At 37.2% G+C, this 24,877-nt stretch overlaps 2 protein-coding genes across 11 annotated transcripts in view; one reads left to right on the forward strand and one right to left on the reverse strand.

Annotated features, from left to right (window-relative positions):
- npas3 (neuronal PAS domain protein 3) overlaps positions 1–24,877 on the reverse strand; it is a 380,804-nt gene that overhangs the window by 190,391 nt on the left and 165,536 nt on the right. The gene's annotated exons all lie outside the window — the stretch shown is intronic.
- On the forward strand, positions 4,479–14,430 carry LOC113011612 (uncharacterized). 7 transcript variants are annotated; one of them, XM_026151155.1, is made up of 7 exons: positions 4,719–4,779; positions 5,665–5,725; positions 5,971–6,386; positions 9,602–10,612; positions 12,042–12,197; positions 12,399–12,491; positions 13,443–14,428. In XM_026151155.1, the coding sequence occupies exons 3-7, from the start codon at positions 5,979–5,981 to the stop codon at positions 13,755–13,757; spliced, it is 1,983 nt and encodes a 660-aa protein (XP_026006940.1). In that variant the 5' UTR covers positions 4,719–4,779; positions 5,665–5,725; positions 5,971–5,978; the 3' UTR covers positions 13,758–14,428. The 7 variants fall into 7 exon arrangements, with proteins under 7 accessions (XP_026006941.1, XP_026006945.1, XP_026006940.1 ...); XM_026151158.1 differs by having other exon boundaries at positions 5,971–6,019; XM_026151159.1 differs by having other exon boundaries at positions 5,971–6,015.

Genomic DNA, 24,877 nt, shown 5'->3' on the forward strand with positions numbered 1-24,877 from the left:
GATATCATTTAATAACATGAGGTATTGCACAAACATACACAGAGTCGCAAAGCTCTCATTAGTCTTAACCGCAATGCTATCAGTTTGTACGTGTTTGTGTGTGTGTGTGTGTGTGTGTGTGTGTGTGTGTGTGTGTGTGTATGGAGATGAGAATCAACACACAAACAGAGGAAATAGAAGAATGTAACTGAGGCAGTAAATGATGAGAACATTAGTCTTCTGACCTGCCACAGCATAGAGATCCCAGAGAACACAGTGAGAATTGCAGTAAGTGCTTCTCTTCTCTGAACCCCCGTCAGTTTTTATGTATTGAAATGTGTCAGTGTCGCGCTGACGGCATGTATGCATCAGTGTATGTAGGACAGTAACAATGCTGTTGAGTGATGCAATACTGTGAAGACAATAAGAAATGCTACACCTCACATTTTTACTCGACTCATCAGATTTTTAACTGAAAGATTTGCTTTTAAATGTAGGGAAAAACAAAATGCAACAATCAGAAAAAGAACATTTTTGCATCTTTTGGGGTATGATGTTTCTTTCCAACCATGACATGCTGGAGCATTAATAGTGAAATTCACTCTGTAGGTTTAGACTAAAGTTCTTCTAGAAGCAAGTCTCACCATTTGACAGCAAACTATAACCCTCTGAGGTCTGAGTCATCATCGAGGATCACTCTACCTCTAACTGCAGACATGTTTTTGGCAAGTTTTGGCAAACAGGGAAAGGAGAAAATAATCTTACTAACTGACACGCATAAAAAGATATTTACATTTTTCTAATAAAAAAGTTTTTATTTGTCCAAAATATGGGGTTTGGGTTGCCACCTATGAAGAACTATAGACCTCAGGGTTAAACACCTTTGGGCATTTATTAGGACAATTATTCTGAAGTATTATCTAAATTAAATTTTAAAAAAAGGCATTTTAGGGAATCATTGGTCAATCCAAAAAATAATAATAATAATCACAGAATTTGCCACAGAAGGAAGAAAAACAGCCATATTTGCAGTTGAAGAATTCAGGATTATTTGAGTGTCGTGTCTCTCTCCTATAATCTATGGTTAGAACCTAAATGTCACAGAACCAAAACCACAGATCACAGTGCGCCTGCATAAAAATTCATGACAATGGTCAATTACTTTACTCTGACATGCACCCAATCGATGAATAAGGACATTTGCACTTGAATTAAATTGTTTTTCATTTCATCCTGAAAATCATATGGAAATCATGCTAAAACCCTGGTAAGCTGTAGAAAAGCTGCTCTAAATAAAAATTGATTAATCGATTATAGATGAATGTATGAATGTATGAATAATGTGTAAGACACACAGATTATGTTGTACTGTGGCTAGTTTTCTACAATTACATAAGCATGATATTGCCTATCATGCTGTGGCAAACACTGACTTACACACTGAAAGAAATGTCAAAATAATGTAACACTTCTAAAAATGCATCACATGTATCAGTCTCCAAACTGTGACCTAACAATGCTAGCATAGAAAACAAAGAGTAGTAGTCACATAAGTTGTTCCATAAGCTATCTAGTCCAGATCATGGACTTCATACTTTATACCAGGTTCAGACACACCTGAAAATGAATGATACTAAACAAAACACACATAAAGTCTTCAAACAACTTATGTTATGGCTTCTACACACAGTGCAATTTTAGCATTCAAAAAAATTTACTGCAAGCCCCACTGTGCTGTATGACAAGGATCTAATGAACATGTACATCAGTTTGATGCATGTAGACTGTGCCATACTAAAACCCAATGAACTGGGACCAAAACATACGGATGTCAATCTTCTTTCTTCTTCCCATGTGTCCAAGCTTTTTGTCAAGTTTTGTTGCACCAGTGTCCTACCATAAAAAGGTAGGAGCCATGACCAAAGATGGTGGCAAGACTCTTTCACATTACGCATGTTTCATCTGGGACAGTCTCAAATTCGACAGGATATACCTGGCATAGGCATCCATTTTCGGACAGAGTAAAAACAGTAAGAACTATAAATGATGATCCTAGACAACTCTGCCAGTCATGTGAGTTTAAGCTCTGGATAAAGAGACTTGTAGGATGTCAGCCATTCAGGTAAAGTTGTTAACCAGCACTGCTGTCACAGCTAGAGATGTTGAAAAAGACTAACAGTTTGAAATTTGTTCCAGTTTGGTCTGATCAATCATCACACCCAAGTGATATTCATAATCACGTCAACAGTTGTCCCCAGTTTCCTTGAACCACAAAAAACCACTATTGCAATTACAGAACCTAAAATTTGTCATTTTGGTCATTTGTCTTTTTTTTTTTTACAACGTAATTCAAACAGAAGTTGAACACAAGGTGTTTAATGAAAGAATCCATTTTCTTACAAATTGACTCGTTCCACCGTGGTGAGAGATTAACAGGTCAGCAATGCACCATAATTAGCACAATATAGTATATAATCTTTTCAGAGCTCTTATTTGCACTTAAACTAATGAATTAAAAATTCCAAGTTGAGAGAATAAATCTCTACAGGGAACAACAAATTGAGTCAAAGTAGAAAACACTGGCAGAAAACATTCACATCAGATAGGCTTTCAAAAAAGCACAGCTACCATATTTACCCCCTTCCTCTGATTCAGCCGAGACTAAACACTGCTACTTTAAAAAAATATGAAAGTCCTTCTGATCAACAGCCTCATCAAAGTCAATTTAGCTTGTGTTTTTTTTCTCTTTAAAAATATTTTTTTTAAAAATCAATTACTAAGCGAACAGATCAAACAGTCTGAGTGACAGGCAGTCGCCAACAAATTAATCAGCGTCCTGAGGGACAGATGGCTTTGAAATGAACTTTCTCTGCTTTAAGCCTCAAAGCAACATTTTTTTCATCTTCACTACAATGACATACAACAGAAGAGTTATAGTGCTGTGGTTAGAAAACAACAGCTGCAATTAGTTCAGCAGCAGCTTGTCTTTGGTTTGAAAATGAAGACATAAAGCAAGGACGGAGTGGAGGAAGGGATGAGGGATATGTGAAAGGAGCCAGGGGTAGGACGTAGTATCAGAATTAAGGAAGCAAAAACAGATGGATGAAAAGCAGGAATACAATAGACACTGAAAAAACAAAGGGAAAGGAAGAACACTCGAAATAAATATTCGAAAAAAACCTAAAAGGACAAAAAAGAAGAGTGTTAGAAACCGGCTAAATCAACTAAAGTCAGGGAATGAAGGAAAAGAAAGGAGAAAGAAGGAAAGAAGGATGGGAAACGAACGACTTAAGTTTGCTTCACTAGGAAAGTTATTTCTGCAATAGTAAGTCACTGTAATTATTTTCCAATTCAGCAGATGCATCATTCAAAGGACCTGGCCTACCTGTAAGCATGCAGGGTTCTTTGAAGACTGCAAAGGCCAGAAGTGAAAAGGCTATTCAAAAAGTATTTATGCTAATTAGCTGGGTGCTAGCTATAGCTAGGCAAAGCCTAATGGCGTGCTAATCAGAGATATTACTAAATGACACTGTATACATCTGTATACAATCGGGATGGAAAAAAACTAGAGGGAATGTCAAAGAAAGAGAACTAAGATAGCAGCAAAGAGGAGACAAAAACAAAGTGGGAAATTTACTAGCATAAGGAATGAAATTACATTTAATTATAACAAAACAGTAGAAGTATTAAAAAAAACACTGAAGTGCCAAAGTTATCATTTGTATTATTACTTTGTATTTAATTATATCTTATAATGACTATAGTGTTTGTATGTATACATGTCTCTAAGTATCTCCTCCATGGTCCAGTCTAAATCAATTAGTATCAAAAGAATTATTAAGATCTGTTGTTTTAAAATTATTATTAACACTAAATTAAGATTTGCATTGGAATTTTGTTCAACTTGCTACTAAATACAAAAATGAAGAATTTTAAAAAGTGCAAAAACCTCTGTGCTTCCACACTAATGTGTGCAAACATTACAACTTACCGATTTAGCAGGAGATACAATAATTATTTCCTACACAACAGTTGAATATACATTTAGATATGTTGCTTAACCCTTTAATACCTACCATAGAACCAAGTCCGCCAGAGCTTATATTATATTTTTACATGCTGTGCAGCCATTTTTGGGAGCATTTCAAGTTGCTATACATCAATACAACCATTATAGCCTAAATTTTAATAATATGCATGCATTAAGTGCATAGTAATTACATAAATTGCAAAAAAGTGCAATAAACTACAAAAAAATTGAAAATCGTTTTTGTTTTGTTAACATATATTTCTAGTTAGAGAAATTTAAGAGGTTTATCTCTCAAAACTGTAAATACTAAAAAGTTGCACAAAATAGTTTCCCACCACAGGAAATTTATTTTGAGTGTCTTCATAGTTTTATTTTTGAAATACACCAATTTTTATACACTGCAGGAAAAATGAAAATAAATATTATAGTGCAAATTTGCAAAAAAAAACAAAACAGCACACTCAAAAAAGTCAACTAAGGCAGTTGTTTGATTAATTCAATAGACATTTGTCTATTTAACATGAACATATTGAGTTTAGGTTTTTAAATCATTATCAGTTGTTGGTTTAACATAAAATAACAAAAAGTTTAATGAACTAGATTTGCATTCTTCAGTTCAATTAAATGTAATTATTTTAAATCAACAACTCTAAAACCGATGCCTAGTGCGCATGCTCAAACTTCCCAGACGTGAAGAGGCGGGAACGCGGACAAAGTTATATCTGTTCAGTGAACTGCCGTTTCTCTCTGCGGAATCTTCCACAATACAGGTAAGTGATAAATAACTGAAAATATCTTAGTCAAACGAAGTTGTTCCGTCCGTTAATTGTTTAACAATGTTTTTAATTCCAAATGTGTAAGTTGTCATTAGACAGCGGGAGTGGAGCAAATACTGTGAAAATCGGGTATTAGACGGTGCCAATCGGTACTGTCTAATACCTGATTTCTAATCCGCTCCGGCTATATTTATATTATTATTAGCATTTCCACTTAATTGCTTTTTTTTTGTTACCCGTTTTTGCAGTTGTATAGTGTTTTTAGCGGTTATTGATATGTTTAGTTCAATATTTAACACGTTTGTAATTCACTTTCAAAGTAAACGAAGTTAGCTAAAGCTAGGTAAAAGTTCAACGGTTGTCTCATTGAACTTTTACCTAGCTCTGTTAGCATTCACTTTGGTTTTAAATGACGGTTTAGAAGACATGGTCTTTCTTCACTTTTTTTTATTATTTGCATTTCTTCTTTCTTTCTCTCTCCTTTTTTTAAGCATTCGGCCTCTCGCGGTAATGCAAGTTAAACTAGCGCGGGAGTTGCTAAATATTAGCTGTGTCCAAATTCAGGGGCTGCATCCTTCGAATTGACTTGAATACTAGTGCATGGGAAAAAGAGCATGAACACGAGGTCAAAGGAAAAGGCAATGGCGGATAGTTATGAAAATTGCCTGTCGAACCTTTACCGCAACTACCAGCATCTTTATTGCATAGTGTGAAACACTGCTATTACATTTGGCAACAGATTGGATATTTATCTGTGCATTTTATATTGCAAGAGGTATTTATATGTATTTGTATTTTTTTTATACATTTCCAACAAAGTTAAAAAAAAAATCCACTGTGGAATTTTTATAAAATAATTGTATGTTTTCTTTACCATAGTAACACCACAAAGAAAGCTGCCCCCTTTTTCTGATTGTTTGTGCCTCCTCTTTAATACATGGTAAGTTTTTACCATCATACATTTTTATGATACTTTTATGATTTAATCAAAGTAAATGTAAATGGTAAATGGCCTGTACACAATGACCGAGACTGTCCGAGCCGGGGCTCGAACCGGCAACCTTCCGGTTACAAGGCGAACTCCCAACTCTTGAGCCACAATCGCCCCACAGCCACAATCGCCCCAGTGAAAAAAAAGGTGACAATAAAACCATCCTTAAAACTGCTTCTCTTTTTTTCTTTCAGTGACTTGTATGTGGCAGTGCAAGCGTTGTTCCATCAGGGAGAGTAGTAGGTACAAATTATTGAAACACTGTAGATTACATCACCATTATGGACCCAGCCAGCGTTATCTTTGTATATATGTAAATTGTCCATGCACATTTAAGACTTGGTGTGGACTAAAAACACATGTTTACAGATGTCATTCTTCTCATTTTAAACAGACAGCTGTTAGTTCAGTCACTTTTAGGTGTGAGTTATGTGACTGCGGTGACCTTACCACAGAGAGAGATTATTTTAGACATATTGGATCACATTTACGAAATAGTGAGACAGTAACTTGTGTATTTTCAGGCTGCTCTTTCAAGACAAATATCTTTGGTACATTTTATTCACACAAAAAGAGGAAGCATCATTCAGATTCACTTAAAGATTTCAAGGTAGGTTTAGTGGTGTGTTTTGACCCAGCACAACATTCTGATGACCCTGAAGGTGTAGGTGCTAGTTGCTCTGATTTTTTTAGATCCTGAAGATGGAACTGAGTTTGTGTCAGGAAGTAATCATTCCACTGAAAATTTGACAGATCTTGTTGAACAGAAAATAGCTGGGATATTGTTAAAATTGGAACATATATTTCAAATTCCAGCTACAGCAGTAGATGGCTTGGTGGAGGAGTTGAGTTTTTTGTTAAGTTCTGCTTGTACTTCAATCACAAAACGAACTGTTGAAGAGGTATTCAAGAGCCATAACCTTCATATTGGTCAGGCTGTTGTTGAGGAGCTTGCCAATACAGTGTGCATTTCTAACCCTGTATCAAAAATTTTAGCTAAGTGTGGTCCTCTTGGAACTTCATTTAAAAGAAAACAATACTATAAGCATAACTTTAGGGTCGTAGAGCCTGTTGAGTACATTTTATCTGTTGATCAACGAAAGTCATTTCAGTACATTCCTTTATTAAAGTTATTGCAAGAATTATTGAGTCATAATCACATACTTGATAGAGTGATTGAGCAACATATAGGACAAGAAAAAAGTGAGGATTTGGCTAATGGTCTGAGTGTTTACAGGTCTTTCCGAGATGGCAAGCACTTTAGAACCAATAGTTTTTTAGCTGTTGACGTGTTGAGAATCTCCATTACACTTTACATTGATGATTTTGAGGTTTGCAATCCTCTTGGAACCTCACGCAAAAAACACAAGCTTTGTGGTATTTATTGGGTCTTGGATAATTTGCCTCCAGGCTCTCATTCAGCACTCTCCTCCATTTACCTAGCTGTTCTTTGTAAAAGTGACGATTTAAAGACATTTGGGTTTGAAAAGGTGTTGGAACCCCTGTTAAAAGATCTTGTGATCTTGGAACAACACGGTGTGTTTATTGCTCAGTTAAATGAGTTCGTTAAAGGCACGGTAAATTGTGTAATAGCTGATAACCTAGCTGCTCACGGGCTTGCAGGTTTTGTTGAAAGTTTTTCTGGGGAACACATATGTAGATTCTGTGTCGCAAAGAAAACTGAAATTCAGTTTTTGACTGCAGACGTTTTTGAGTGTAGAACACGTGAACTCCATTTGGCTCACTTAAAATCTGCATTGGAAACCTCAAGCTTGTGTTGTGGGGTTAAACGTGACTGTGTTTTGACTAAAAGTCTCTCTCATTTTGATGTTATTTCAGGCTTTCCCCCGGATATAGTACATGATTTTTTTGAGGGCATTATACCTGAAGAACTGGCGGAATACTTGGCTGTTTTGATCTCCAAAAAGTATTTCACCTTAGAAAAACTTAACAGTTCAATCCAAAGTTTTGACTACAAATGGGGTGATAAGACAAATCGTCCTCACGTCATACCACATACCTACTCAAGGAAAAAACATATAGGGGGGAATGCACACGAAAATTGGGCTCTGCTTCGCTTGTTGCCTTTTATTATTGGTCCCCTTGTTCCTGAAGATGAACAGGCCTGGCATGTTCTTTTGGATCTCAAGGATATAGTGGAACTTGTTGTTGCCCCTATCCACTGTGATGAGTCAATATCATATCTTGAGTTCAAAATCAGAGAGCATCGGCAGAGATACAAAGAACTTTTTCCAAACAGCCGTATTCTTCCTAAACACCATTTTGTAGAGCACTATCCTGTCATGATACGTCTCTTTGGACCTCTCGTTCATAAGTGGACAATGAGGTTTGAGGCCAAGCATAGTTTTTTTAAACAGGTTGCTCGCCACACCAACTGTTTTAAAAACATACCTCTCACACTTGCCAGGAAACACCAGCTTGTCATTGCTCACCATTTGCATATGTCTGATGAGAAAAAACAGTTGGTGGTAACTAATGTTTCATCAGTGCCTATTGATGTGCTCCAAAGTGACATTGCAGCTGCTTTTAACCAAAGGCTTCCAGATGAAACTGATGTTCACATTGCGAAGAATGTGTCATACAATGGTATGAACTACAGCAAAGGAATGATTGTTATCCATGGAGAGTCATTTGGTCTGCCTGAGTTTGCTGAAATTTTGCAGCTCTGTGTTTTGGAAGGGAAGTTGCATTTTTTGGTGAGAAAGATATCTGCTTGGTATAGGGAGCACTTTAGAGCTTTTGAACTGAGCACGTCACATGTGAGGGAGGTGGCTGTCATTGCACATGAGGAACTGGTTGATGACTATCCCTTAGCTGCCTACTCTGTTGGAGGACTGCATCTGGTTACTCTAAAGAGATCTGAGTTTTCTTGGAAAACAAAATTAATACTTGTAAGTATTTTTTATTATTTTTCTTACCCTATAGCATTTGTGAAATTGTCATGCTTTTGATTTGGTCTGTTAGCTGTTGAAAATAAAACTATTTTAAAATGAATTGTTTATGTATGCATTAGAAAACTAAGATTTTTATTTCAAAACACAACAAATCAAAACTAAAGATTTGTTGAAAATTACATTTTCTGAGTGAAACCTGTTATGATTTGGTTGATTAAAGTGTTACAGAATTTCTAATTCCACCATATTGTTTTCACTGTGAACTGATTTTCATAAACACAAGATGGTCTCCAGCAAATAATTCCTTCCCTACAACTTAGTTTGAGCCACCCAAATTTTACCAAATGGTTTGTGCCCTTACCTCACCTTGTCACCAGACTTAAGACAGGTCCATATAATTATGAAAGTATATAATGTTTACACATAGCATGCATCGTCTCTCATTTGTACTTTACTGCAGGATGATGATATTAAGGATAGCCAGAATATATAATGGATGGACGGATGATGATGATATTCCTGTTGTTTCCAAAAATCTGCTTTTAAAGTACAGTGAATTTTTCAATATATTAAGTAATTACCTGCCAGCGTCTGTCATCCTCTACAGTATTGCAGCAGCATCATCATAACTTCTTTTGCTGTGGTTTTTTTTTTTGTTTTTAGTTAGAATTAAAGTATTCATTCTACTGCTTATGTCTCTGGGCTGACGTAGCCTCAGAAAGCTCTTTTTACATTCTAGTCTAAACAGATAAGAGAAATTGTGTTTTAACCTTTAATGTATTTCTTCTTTGTTTTCACAACAAAAAATTGTATTTTTAAAGTTGCACAGAAGTGCACAAGGGTCCCTAATTGTTGCTTGTTGATATGCCAAACGGTGACTTTTTCTAAAAGAATTGCTGATATTTTTCAGATCTTCAAAATGACGTCACCCCTAAGACTGCGGATAATCCTGGGTGAAGATGATGCCAGGAAGTTGATTCTTCCTGCAGGGACACCGGTCTCAATTGAAGATTTGTGCCACACAGTAAAGACAAGTTTTGGATTACAGCAAGATATTCGACTTCAATATCAAGATGAGGACTTTGGAAATGAGTTCATGAATATGTCAGATGTCTCAGAAGTAAAGGACAAAGGCACCCTTAAGGTGATATTTTTGCAAAGCCCACAGGAGGAAGATGCAAGAACTTCTCAAAGCCAAGCAACAGAGTCTGTATCCATCTCCTCTGCTGACACAGATGATACAGAGCCTATTTCATCTTCAGGTTCTTCACCATCCTCAAGGCACTGGGTTTGGCCAAGTGTCTTCACTGTACCTCAATTTAGCTATGAGGCAGAATTTGAACTCGAGAAGGCCAATACTGCCTGCGCCAATGGGGGAACTCTATTGAACCCTTCACCTAAACTGAAATCCCAAATTCTGGAACGACTGGCTGAAGAAATATACAAATTCAAAGCCTACCCAACAGACAATGATCTGACTGACGTTGCAGAAGCTCTTGTGAAAAAGCATCCTTGCCTTAGAGAGCAGGGGTCTTTCAATGGCTGTTATGGGTGGAAGATTAGCCTAAAATATAAAATGGCTAACCTCCGCACCAAACTGAGAGGCCTTGGATGTACAGAGGTGACCATAAACTCCATCAAAAACAAGTCTGGTGACAACCGTCAGGCAGCCTTCAATGTGAAGAAACCCAAAAGAGCTGAAGTTAACTATTGTCCACAGCATCCAAAAGGAGAGACATCAGAAAGTCTGGAACAGGAGAGAGTTGCAATTCTTTCTGAGTTGACTAAAAGAAATAATGACTCTGTTGTGAGTGTGAAAATGGAGAAGACTTTCTCATACAGAAGGCAAGAAGTTCTTCAGGGTCAGCCGATGGTTGCAGACTTCAAAAGCAGATGGCCAGCTCTGTTCACTGCGAGAGAGGCAAGTGTGGTTAAAATGCATTTGGATGTTGCATGTAATTTATGTTTTGTAGTCCAAAACTAAAAGTACTACCTGTTGTTGGTTCCTGTATCACTGAAAATAGTAATGTGAAAAAGTAAGTACCGTTTAATTTAGTAGGTTTTATGTATCAGGACATAAGAATGATCCGGATCCTTCCTCGTCATAAAATGTTGTAAATACAGCCTCAGATGGCATTCTGTTAACACTTAAACCAAAACCTCTACTGTTATACAGGTACTCTGGTCTGCTTTTTCACAGGTCTACATTGAAGAGACATTTGTGCATTTGTTTTTTAAGCCTCTTTTAGAAGACGCAATGTAGCGGCATATCAGAGTAATATTCCCGCAATGGTGTGTCTTCTAAATGTGCCACTATGCCTTGGCAAAACAAGATATTGCTGCATTCTGTGCCTGCAAGCTTCATTCTGATATACCGCAATTTTTCTTCAATGCTGAACTTCTGAATGAAGTCTTTGCGCTACAGAGGGAGGTCTTCTGATGACATATGGAATGTGTGCTGGCCTCGGCTGACCAGGACATTCTCAGCTTTACCCACAAACGTTTATCAACCAGTGATTATTTTATTTTATTTGTTTTTTTACCCAGAAGGGATCAGTCTAATTGAGTGCTATGACTTTTCCTGGGTTCAGTGAATGCAACAGAGGCATGACTGTATGACCAATCAGACAGGCGTTGTGCTAAAACGGAGAATCCTCCACACTTTATTGTCAGACAGCTGGAGTTTAATCTAAGCTACCATTATTTAGAGTGGTCCCGAAAGAAAAGAGGGACTATTCTCCGTCATGTTTTAAAGCAGGTGCTGCGTCCGTCTGCCTCTTGCCTTCCTTACTACAGCTCCTCGCCACAGACAGCTCATTGCACATTTTCTCCAGCTCGTAAGTAACGGGTTAATTTGAGCAGCAGCATAAATTTCGAAAACACGCTCGATGGTTAAACATATGCGCAGCAGTATCGCAAACATGTGGATCGCATTCCTCTGAGGGTTTCTTAATATCTGTATTTATTGAAGTTTTTAAACCTAAAGTGATTTTAATTTAGTGCGTCATATTAGAAATGATTATAGGTTATTGCTTGAATGTTTATAGACCTGTTTACCGGTCTCTTCCGTCTGACGCTGTATACGCAACCCTGCACGTCACAGCCCGGGCGCCGCCCCTAGACCCCTCTTTATCCCGTCATGGCTTAATCTTTTGTGAAAAGCATCTGATGGCAGCATATTGCAGCCACAGCTAAGATCTTATAATTGACCAAAAGCTTCTCAGAAGCCGTCATCAATGACAGTACTGATGTCTGCATGGTCTTCTAAAGGCAGCTTTAGTCAGCTTGGATGTGAAGAGAGTGAAATATACAGTTGAGTTTTTAATCAATGTATTTGTTCTCTATTGCAGATTGACAAGGAGTTTCTGCGAATCACCACAAAGCCTCTGCTATCTACTTTCTTTGCCGAGCTTGACCAATATGCACCACGCTTAATGGAAATCTTTCTGAGCAAAGGAGGGACACCTGGAAAGAAAATAAGAGGTCTCATGCTTGCCATCTCCAAGGTTTGTATTAGGATTGAGTAGACTTTGTCATAGGCAGCAAAAATAACTTTTATTTGGAGGTGAAGTTTGTCAATTTTGTTTCGGCTTAACAAATGATACATGCCCGGTTCTAACCTAAAGAATAATTATGCAAGTTAACTGATTACCCTAGCTTTAAGAAAAACAGCCTGGTTTTGGCTCATATTATCTCCTCCTCTCCAGCATGACAACATCCATACCAGACGAGCATGCATCTTGAAGTCCTTGTGCATCTACCTAAACGAAGACTATGAGAAGTTACTAAAGGAGTACTTGGTGAGTCATTGTGACAGCATGTTGACTGTAACATTCTCATACAAATTGTGACGTTGCCTCAAATGCAAATCGTTAAAATTAAAATTTTGAGATTAGCAACAAGACACCTGGTATTGGGGAAAGGATGTCTTGAATACCAAACAGTATTAAGCTCTGCATTAAAGAATTTCTGAAATTTGGTATTGGAAGGAAAGAAATTTATGCATACCGTAGTTAAACTTGATACACAAACATACAATGTATTTTAACATGCATCAAGACAACATTGCTTTTGAATCTGTACTTGGATTAAAATAAGTCCTGTTGTTTTTTCATTGCTATGGTCATCAGTATTTGTAAATAGAAATGTCTATGAACTTTGAGCTGTTTAGTACTAACACTTCTATACCTGTTTTATTTTAGCAGCTGAATTAGCCTTTTCTCAAGTCCTGTCCCCCTAAGTTACTCTTGCTACGTCCGACAAACAAATGGTTTCCTCTGTGCACCAACGGGTACCCAAATGTGCAAGCAGACATGCTTCATAATGTTTGGTACATTTACCTGGGAGTGGGGCCATCCACACTGTTTAATCCATTCACGTTGTTTTTGACTTTGTGAATGGAAAGAACACAACTCCTCCAGACACAATCTCTCGGACTATCGGTGGGCACACCGCTTCTCCATCTTGCTTGAGGTTAATGTTTGTCAGACACAGTAACGGTTGCTATAATGTGTAATTGGACAATGGCCCTTTCGGGGGAGGGGCTGGTAAGAGGTAAATTATGCCACCTCTTTTGACATGAGAGGTGTATTTTATCATTTATGTATTGGAGTAATTATTAACAACTGCTTTAGTGGTGTGTAATTTTCTGTTTATTACTTTGACTACTTGGATTTTATGAACAGCATAGAAACAGTTGTTTAAACAATCTCTTAAATTTTACTTTGTTGTCTTATATTTTTGTCACGTAGGATACGGACAGTGAGGCAAAAAGCTGCATGGAGCAAACTGTGATGGGGGTGTACGTCATCCAGAAGGAGGGTGCTGAACCTGAAGATGACCCAGAGGACATTGGTGTCCTGATTGAGGGTGTGGAGGCTCTCACTGATTTGGGTAACATTGCACAAGCATGTGCTCTGTTGTTTGGACTCATATACTGTTTGAACCTGAGCTACCCACCAGAACTTAAATGCACCTTTGAAGTCCTCCAGAAGATACTTTTAAATCTTGATGGACAAAAGCTCTCTTCAAAGGCACGGTTTCTGAAAAACAAGCTTATGGAGTGAGAGCACTTGAAAATGACTGATGGGTCTTGAATGGTTCATTGGTGCAATGGTGATTTCCAATATATAATGTGTTTAATATTTGAGTTGTTTATATTTCTTTCTTTCATTTAAATTTTTTGGATTCTGTCTGTTGGGCAATTCACCTTTTATACAGCACTGCAGATGATTTTTGTTTGTCCTTATATAGATGGCTCAAAATGGATCAGAAGTACTGTTCTGTTAATTATTTTTCATTTAATTCTGAGTTTGTAGTATAGGTACTAATTCACACATACCATAATGCTGTCATGTGTTGAATGAAGATATCATTGGAGTGCTTTAGTGCCCCCCTCTGTTTTTGTTTTTTTTCTCTCTCCTCTGTAGAACAAAGTCAACATTTTACAGAAACTGCATTGAGGGGTTTTCCCAAAGAAATGTTCATTGTTTTTAGCTGCACTGTTACTATGTTGTGTTTATGTGTCAAGGGCCTGTAAAGTTTAAGACCACTGCCACCTGTTAAGTTCACTGTATTATTGTGTCCATTTTGCTTGCTAGCATGTTTTAAGACACAGCAAAACTATATTGCTAGCTGTGGAGGACTGCAACCAAAATTAAAAAAATAAATACAGAAATATAAAAATTGGTCAAACTAATAATTATTACAATGAGATAAACCAAACAAATATAGATTTATTTCAAGTAATTAATTACATTTGAAAAAAAAATTGTCATCTGTCATTTAATTTGATGTTAAGCCTTCTGTTTCTATTTTAGTTTTACTTCCTAAATTTTTTTTTAATCCTTATTTTTTTTTTTTTTTTTTTTTTTGCCTATGGATTCTTTTGTTGTTGTATTGCTCCCAAATTATTTCTATTTCTTTTTTCCAAATTCACACAATAGTAATTCTATTTTGTTACATGTTTTAACTTGCCAAGTGGGAGATGTATTTTTATCTTTTAGTTTAATTTTTTAAAATACAGTTTATATATTGAGCAAATTTTGCATCTGTTTTTAGTTGTGGAAGCTTTGGTTCCAACATATTATCTATGTAAATAAGTATCCTAATGTTTTACCTTTTGAAGTATCATAATGCTTGCAGGTGTACAAAAATGGTAAGCTTTTATATTGTCCACTAAATCCAGTTAATAAAGTTAATGTTATCATAATCTGATTGTGACTTTTTTTGTAAAGTAGTGGGTTTCTAAATGTGTAACAAATGTAAACAAATCTAATTGAAATAATTCGATTGAAATGAGTGAAATCATCAACCCCATATTGGTTTATTAAGCAAGACTTGCAGTAATTGCCTTGATTAACAAAGTAGTTGTTGAAACAACAAGATTTAATTGTGTTTTCCTAAACTTTTTAACTTGTGTAGAATGAATTAAAACAAATTTCACTCTACATACTTAAATAAATCACTTCAAATCAATATAAGTATACTATGTTGATCCAACGTAATCTGATTACATTAAACTACCAAATGCTAAATGTGTTGGTTTGACATGATCGAAAATGGTTTATTGTACTTGGTTAAATTGTGTGCAAAAAGGGTGCCATGATTAAATTGTGTTCATCCAACAACAGATTTTTTTGAGTGCATGTGCATCAAAATAAACTATTTCCAGCAGTGCAATATGAGTCCTAAGCATCCCAGAAACGACACAGAAAGTCATAAAGTCAAACATAACTTTTAAAAACACCAGTAGAGGCTCATAAGGCCCTGATGGTAAAAAAACTACATTTCCGCAAAATGACGTCACTTCCGGTTTCGGGCAGGTCATGGTGGACATGCGATAGTTCACGCTGATGGACATAGGAAGTGTTATGAACAGCTGATCGGCTCGGCAAAGCATGTTTCTGGAATATTATGTTTTTGTTGCTGCAAGTGATTTTTATGCAGTTTTTGCAAAGCTATATGTGGAAGGAAACTGTGACCTAGGACAAGCTGATGGCATAAGATGTAAGTACAACTCCTCTGGTTTCATATGCAAAAAAAATTATTGCGCTAGCTCACATGGTTGCAGTGCTGCCAGGATTTAAAAATAGTTACGCAAAACGGAGCGTGCCCGCTCTGACCGGCTAATTGTTAACAATCATTATACTATAACATTAACCTAATCTTAAATTGCTAAAGATCAAACATTTTATACCACCCATGGTTTAGAGCTTTTCCACTATATATATATATATATATATATATATATATATATATATATATATATATATATATATATACACACACACACACACACTTGGGTTTAGGCTGGATGTTTTGCCTCCGCTTTCACTTTTCTCAAAGACTACTTGGTTGGGTCACTTTCTGGGTCATTTTCTGAGGGAAGAAATTCCTTGAATCTTGATTTTCCAGTTCCTCTAAATTTAAACTAGCATAGAAAAAAAATATGAAAACAGAAATATAGAGAAATGAGAAAGATGGAGGTGTAAGATGAGTAGACAGAGGCAGAGATGGATAGAGAGATGGGAGAAGGGTTTGAGAGAGCAGTTATGAGTGTTATTAAGAAATGGCTGGACTGCTAACGGAGCGTTCAGACGGTGGTACAGCTGAATGCTTCACAGCCCAGCAAACACAAGCTTGGCCCCCTTCTCTCTCTTCCCCACAAGTTTATCTAATTCCCTCTCTCCCTCTCTTTCTGATTCATTCATCTCCCTCTCTCTCAGTGTCCTCTAACTCTCCCCTGTAACATTTTAAATTGTAAAAATCCATTAAATCCAATGGTTTCGATCAGAGAGTGCAGCCGAGTGTATGTATTTATCTCTGCGTATGCCTCCGCCAGTTTATCTTTTTGCTCCGAGTTTGTGTGAGTGACAGGGCGTAAACAAGGTAATAACAGTGCTGAGTGGAGGTCTTACAGACAATTCAAAGCTATCAATAGCTTTGATTATTGCAGCCATCTAGCATGACAGTGTCCTTCTTTGGCATTTACAATATGTAATTAGAATTATTTTGTAATACTAATAATTATAACTTTACTTGCACAGCAGCACTAAAAAGTGTTTTAACAGACAAATGCTGAATACGAGCTTGAAAAGGGCAAAAAAATGTATAGAATGAAAAAAGACATTACAAAAATACGAAGCAAAAAAATGTCAACATGAATAATAAAATGATAAAAGCAATATATTGTAACACAGAGACATATAAGAAAAATGAAAAAACAAAAAAACAAAACCAAAGCATGATAAGACAATGATGAAAGGAGACTCGCAAAAGATGATAAAAGCCTATAAAAATGTCAATTAAAGGACCAAAAAAAGCACGTTTTTAATGGTAAATAAATTCTTTATTGTATGTTTTTCTTAGCTTTAAAACCACAAGTATCTACTACAGATCAAATATTGTCTTACAAATTTAAAAATGCCTTTTAAAATGCCTCACCTATTTCATAGGACAGCTGTATATTCTAAATAACACACGTTGTGTTGTTTAGGGGTTCCAACTGATCTAAATTACGGTGTTGCTGGGAAACAAGCAGGTTTTTTTTGACCACGACTATGCCTATGAAGTCATGGAGAAACGCAAATTACACGGGAATAAAAAAGGCACTAAAAGAGAGGAACGTTGGGTTCCAAACGGCCTTCACGCGGATTTGCATCCACTGGAGCACCGGCCCACAGACTTACGAGGACGCAGCGAAGGAACTGAGAGCACGGGGCATTGAGGTGGCCCCCACACGCGCGAACCCGGGACCCAGCACCGAAGAGAGAGTACGTAACGGATTTTCATGGCATGGAGTGGATACGGAGAGGGACAGAGGGACACGAATGGAAACTCGAGTCCGACGCAAACTGTGGGAATATAGAAGAGACTATTAAATATGAACGACAAGGAGGATAAGAGCTATACTCACAAGCCAGCAGACTATATAAGAAGGTAATATGCACCATTTGGTTTCATTGCTGTTCAAGTTGGTGTGTTGATAGTTCAGTTGATCAGATTTATAAGTTGCCATATATGTTGGACTCATCTAGTGTAAGTGGGATGTACCTGCTGGACAGTCGCCACAACACTAGGGAGAACCCGCCACCGTATGGTGGGTCCTTTCTCTCCTCTCCCCAACAGGGACCTAAAGGGGTCAAATGATCCTGAGTATTTGGAGGACTCTATATTGGCTCTATTGTTTTTGTGTACTTATTTTAGTTTTGTGTTAACAGTGGGGGCACAATGTTTTACCTCAGTGACATTTGGAATGGACATTCATGGCTCTATCTGGTGTTATAATAAAGCCCAATGTTAAAGGTACTCTCACTTAATAGAGAGTACGTAACGGATTTTCATGGCATGGAGTGGATACGGAGAGGGCTCCAAAGCCCGGCAAAGCAGGGAAAAATTCTTAGTAAACTGAAAAGAGAGGATATTGATGCGGCATTTCTACAAGAGACTCATTTGGTGGGCCTTGAGCATGAGAAACTTAAGAGACAAGGTTTCAAGCATGCTTATTACTCTTCAAATGGTTTACGACATATGAGAGGGGTGGTTATTTTAATATCAGGGAGGGTTATTTTTGAACATTTTGCTACAATTAGGGATAGAGAAGGCAGATTTATCCTGGTACAAGGCAAATTGGATGGGGAATTGATCACGTTCTATAATGTTTATATTCCTCCAGGTTCCACATTTGATTTCTATAGGCAAGTGTTGCCTATATATTGGTACTGATATGAACAGAATACATGAGTGCCATATAGGGTCAATGGACGTTTCTGACCACTGCCCTCTATATTTATCTTTAAATCCTACTCAAAGGAGAAAAATAACCAACTGGAAATTTAATTCTAAAGATATTATGAGGGGGGAGCTAAATATATGAAACAATTGGCATATAGATTAAGGAAACAACAAGCAGACAGAACAATAAAGGATAAGGGATCCGGAAACCAAAATGGAAATGCAGGGTATAGAGGAAATTAAGGGTTGCTTTAAGAGATACTATGAAAAATTATATTTACAACCACCCACAAACAATGACTTGACATGTTACACCTCCCTAAACTTACAATAGAAGAAAACAAATTGTTAGGTACAGATGGTTTTACTGTGGAGTAGTACAAGAAATTAAAGGAACCTTTGACACCGGTCTTACTTAAAACATTTAATTGGGTCCTTACGAAGGGAGAAGCACCCTCCTCATGGAAACAAGCCATAATTTCTATTATACCTAAAGATGGTAAAGACAAATTAGAATGTTCCAATTACAGGCCAATAAGTGTATTAAATGTAGATTACAAATTGTTTACGTCAATCATAGCACGGAGACTTGAAGGGATCATCCCAAGGATAATAAATCTAGATCAAACTGGATTTGTTAGGTCGCGCCAAACCCATGATAGTGTTAAGAGAACTCTGCAAATTATTAGACATAATAATTTAAATAAAATACGACCTATATTATTGAGTCTAGATGCTGAAAAAGCTTTTGACTCTGTGAGATGGGAATTTGTATTCTAAGTAATGCTTAAATTTGGGTTTAATGGGTCCATCATTACAATATCGAGGGCTTTGTATAATAGTCCAACTGCAAAAATAAAGATCAACGGTGAACTTTCAGATGCTTTTAAGCTTGAAAGGTCCACAAGACAAGGATGCCCACTGAGTCCACTCTGAGTTGCCATTTTTATAGGGCCGTTGGCTCAAAGGATTAGGCAGAATGATAAAATAAAAGGGATTAATATTGCTGGTTTACTTATCAAAACCTACTGAATCATTTATGGAGCTTATGTCAGTGCTAAAGAAGTATGGGTCCTACTCGGGATATAAACTGAATATACAAAACACACAAGTTCTTAGTAGCTTTTATAGCCCCCCCACATTTGCTCAGCAAATACAAACTAGGCTGGAAGAAAAAAAATTATCAAATATTTGGGCGTTAACTTATCAATGGATATAAGTTTGGAAGAAATCAACTACTCCCCACTTAAAAAAGATATCATGGTAGATATTAGCAGACGGTCATTAACCGCTTATCTAGTAGACACCATAAAAATGAATATGCTCCCAAAAGTGTTGTACTTATTCCAGTCTGTTTCTATAGAAAACCGTGATAGATACTTTGTAGAATGGGATAGGATCCTCTCTAGATTTATATGGGCGGGTAAAAAGCCAAGAGTTAAGTTTAAAACACTTCAGCTTCCCAAGGATAAAGGAGGACTAGGCCTCCCTTGCCTACATGACTATTATAGGGCAACTCAAATAAGAAATCTGGTGGGCCGGTGTAAACCTGGATACTGTTCAAGATGGAAGGAAGTGGAATTTTTCTTGGGAGGCAACTTCCCTGTCGGGGCACTGATAGGAGATCCCTCAGAGTTACGACTCCTGGGAGCAACCCTTGGATAGTAAGCTCAATAAAGACATGGAAAAGAGTACTTAAAAAGTATAAATTAAACCAGAGGGCCGGATTCCTTAGGTGGTTTGTATATGACCCAGAATTTTTGCCTAGTAAGACCGACTCGACATTTAAAACATGGGCTAATAAAGGTCTCACCAAATACAGTACCTTGTTGAAAGATGGAAAAGTGATGAGTTTCCAGGACCTTAAGAATAAGTTTGGGTTGTAAAATCAAGATTTTTTTTTAGATATTTGCAACTGAGGGACTTCCTGAATAAAAAGCTAAAACATCCCCAGTTATCAACTGGGAATGAAGAAATTATTTATTTATTCGAGAATGCATATAGAGATGCAACCTACATAAAAAATTATTTCCAAATTATATTGTTCACTGACTAATCTAAGGGGTCATGATACAAGATATGTTAAAGCAAGATGGGAAACAGAGGGTAATCTATCCCTAACAGGAGAGGAATGGGATGGGATCTGTAGGCAGCAGTGGTCGGTAACAAGCTCCCCCTCGTGGAGGGAATGCAGTTGGAAGAATGTAATTCGTTATTTTAATACCCCGGCTCAAAAGTCCAATTACTCTCATAACACAACATGCTGGAGGCAGTGTGGACATGCAGCAGCAAATCATTTCCACATTTTTTGGGAATGTCCTCGTGTGGTTCCATTTTTGAAGGAAATACATAAGGTACTGGAAGCAATCTTCCAAAAGAAAATACAATTTCATTTTGCAGTATTGTACCTAGGTAACTTAGAGAGTCTTAATCGATGTAAACCGGATAAATATTTGTTCAGTTGGCTTAAATGGTAAATGGCCTGTATTTGTATAGCGCTTTACTAATCCCTAAGGACCCCAAAGCGCTTCACACAACCAGCCATCCACCCATTCACACACTGGTGATGACAGCTGCATTGTAGCCACAGCCACCCTGGGGCGCACTGACAGAGGCGAGGCTGCCGAACACTGGCGCCATCGGGCCCTCTGACCACCACCAGTAGGCAATGGGTGAAGTGTCTTGCCCAAGGACACAACGACCGAGACTGTCGGAGCCGGGGCTCGAACCGGCAACCTTCAAATTACAAGGCAAACTCCCAACTCTTGAGCCACGATCAAGGATCGAGGATACTCCTACTATAAATACTCCTACTATAAATGAGTGGATTGATGTGATACATACTATTTTTGTTATGGAAAGAATAACTTATAGGCTAAAGTTGCAGGCGGACTCATTTGAGGATTACTGGTTGAAACGGTTGAAATATGTACAAAATGGGAGGCCCGATTTTGTATAATCTCATTGTATTTTCTGGTTTGTTTTGGGGGTTTTTTTGGTTTTGTTTTGGGGGGTTTTTTTGTCCGTTTGTCTTTTTTGTTGTTGTTTTGTTTTGTTTTTTCCCCCCACTGTGATTAAGTTTTATTGTTGTACATGTTGTATAAATAAGAAAACCAATAAAACATAAATTTAAAAAATAAAAAATAAACAACACACTGAGATATGTAGAAGTGCATATACATACCTGCAGTGTGCTGCTGCTGTGGGTTTAGTACCCCCGAAAAAATAAAAGCTCAGTTCGTAGAATGTGGAATGTTTTTTACTGAGAAAATGTATCATTTAAAATGAAAACAAAAGGTCTTCTAAATTTAATGGCAGGAAAACGTCTCTGGGAACTGGGAACTACAGGATTCTAGGAGAAGAGTAGTCCTCGGTCTTTGTCAAATGCTTCATCAAGTGTTTTCAGTTGTTGAAAGGTCTGGACTGCAAGCAGGCCAGTTCAGTACCTTGACAGTTCTCGTATGAAGTCATGATGTTTTTATATTAGTTGCAGTATGAAGTTTAGAATTGTCATTGCTAATAAGTCAGATGGTGCCTCTTGTCTTTAGTCCAGCGGACGCAAATAGAGTTTCAGCATCTGATTCATCTGACCACTTTGCCTCATCCATTTAAATGAGCCCAGAGAAGATCGTGCCATTTCTGAACCCCATTCTCATGTGCCTTCGTCTTTACATGATAGAGCTTTGATCTGCATTGTGGATGGCGGATGGCTTACTGTTTTCACAGAAAATCATTTCTGGAAGGGTTCTTGAGCTCATGCAGTGATTTCCATGACAGAATCATGCATGTTTTTTATGCTGGGCTCCCTGAGGACTAGAAGATCATGGACATCTATCATTGGATTGTTTTGTTTTGGGTTGTTTTTTTGTTGCTTCCTCCAAATTCTTGGATTGTTTTGATATTATTTACTGTACATGATGAAATATTCAAAGTCTTTGAAATTTTACATTGAGGAACATTTTTCTGAGATTGTTCCACCTTTTGTAAACATAGTTTGTTTGTTGTTCTGAGATGCTCTTTTCTTTTTTTTACACTCAGTCATGTTACTGACCTGTAGCAAATCAACCTAATTAGTTGCAAAATATTCCTCCAGCTGTTTCCTGTTAGTACCACCAGCTGTTTGATGCTTGCCCCAACTTTTTTCTTCTTTTAAACATTTATAAATGCCTTCTAAAATTAATCTTAAGACAATTTAATATTAAGATCTTGCGATAACAGCAGATGACATGTGTCAAGTGATCTCACAGGACTCGTTACTATCTGAACTTTGATCAAGAACTGAGATTACCCAGTTCAGGTTTGGGGGGAAAACAAATGTGGTCTTCCTTAGTGCCTTATTTCAAACAATAATAATACATTAGTCAGTAATATGATAATATGGACTGAAAGTTTTAGGGGTAATTAAAAATGTAAAAAACACTTTATCTGTATATATATATTTTTTTTTAATTTAAAGCTCATAGTTTATTTAATTATTGACAGGCTCATATTCCCCTCTGTGCCACCCATTTAAAAAGTCCTTGGTTGGGTGATCCCTAAAACACAGCCCCAGCATTTTCTTATCACCAAACACATGGTTAAAATAAAAACAAGAATATCTTTTGCACATCAAACTGGATTGTAATGACTATTCATTGGTGCGTATAACCTAAATACCAAGAGAATTTGATAGGTAAAACCCCGCAACCCTGCCTACTCCCTCAACTCCCATCCAGTCCAATCATGTATATTGGCAATCGGTGCTGCAGCTTTTAAAAAGCTTCTTATTCCCCAGTTTATTTTGACATTTTGATGCACGATCAGCTGTGGGAGGAGAGGAAAAAAAATAATTAAAAAATAAAAAACACCCTTTGAGACAAACCGAGGCCGCTTAACTAATTAGGAACATATATCACCGCTGGCTCCGACAGGCCAATTACACCTGATTGGAAATACTTTACTTTGTTTAACACATGCTTTTCATGTCGGTTTTAATTCAGTGTCAAAGCTTGCCTTTCTGAATATTAGAGTGGATGATTGACTGCTGAGGGCCTTACAGTGTGCAGTACATAAGCCAATAATGTCCCATTTGTCTGGTATGGAGGGAAAGCGGGATAAACAGATTAGAAAGGACATTAGATGTATAACTGGGTTAGTAAGGACATCAGCTCTAATGGGTAAATGTCCTTCACAAGAGTATCACTATGATTAATACAAAGTGATACCAATGACTGTGGGACTTCTGGGAAACAAAATCTTTGGCATGATGGGAAAAAAGGTCAAACTAGCAAAACATACTAGCAATGACAACATAAATGTGACACATTCCAAAGGTTTTCAGGCTCTTTCAGCTTTTCCAGGTTTTGTTATGTTTTAAAGGATTACATCTGTTTCTCTCAGCTGTCATCAGTGGCCCTTGAAATGCTTTCACAGACTAACTAGAGTCAACAAATGACTAATAAAATGTATTAAAAAAAAACATAAGGACAGGCGCAAACCTGGCTGAGTAAGATCTCACATTGAAAACATCATATATCTAAAATGACTGTATAAGGGGCAAAGATCTGTGGAAGACCATAAGATGTTCTTCATTTGCACTGAGCGTTTCTCAGTGCCTGTAAAGAGAACAGCTAAGAGGGCCTTCTATCTCAAAAGGAATACATTTGGAAATCTTGTCACCAAATCCAACCAAATAAATAAGGACAATGGAGCGAGGTTAAACAGTGCTTTCAATTGGCTCTCTAAATCAGATCCTGAGTTCCTTTGAGGGACTATTAATCAAAGTGGCCAAGTGCCGAGCTAACCATTAATCCAAGTGGTTGAGTTTTAAAAAGATTGGACTACAAAACCATTTATTATATTTGTCTCTAAACATATCCATTTCACCTATGAAATTAGGAATTTTACATTGGAAGTTTATAACGAGGGACTCCCTTCCAAAGCCAATGTAGTTGCTGGTTAGCATAATGAAACATTTCTACCATGATGGTCTCTTCTAGAACAACACTGTTCCCATCAAGGGGCAAATGTCTCATTGAATCACCTTGAGAAGACTGTTGTTGTGACTTGCCACTATATAAATACAGTGTTGGGGAGTAACGGAATACATGTACCGCCGTTACGTATTTAAAATACAAAATATGAGTAACTGTATTCCGTTACAGTTACCGTTTAAAAAGGTGGTATTCAGAATACAGTTACTTTGTTGAAATAAATGGATTACACTGCGGTACTTTCCTGTTTCATATTGTCGCGGGTCAGGACTGTTTGGGTTTTGTTTGACAGCTACGTTCTTTTGTTCCGGGCGGCAGCGTTACGGTTGCCATGGTTACAGGGCGACGCTCTCTCTCTCTCTGCGACTGTGTGTTTCCTGGGTGAGAGAGTGCCTTTTCGTTGTTGTTGTTGTTGTGCTAAGCTAACAGGCAGAATGCTACAAGCATAGCTCTAAAGAATGTAGCATCATGGGCAGTGT

This window comes from Astatotilapia calliptera, chromosome 19, assembly GCF_900246225.1.
Source record: "Astatotilapia calliptera chromosome 19, fAstCal1.2, whole genome shotgun sequence".
Taxonomy (NCBI): domain Eukaryota; kingdom Metazoa; phylum Chordata; class Actinopteri; order Cichliformes; family Cichlidae; genus Astatotilapia; species Astatotilapia calliptera.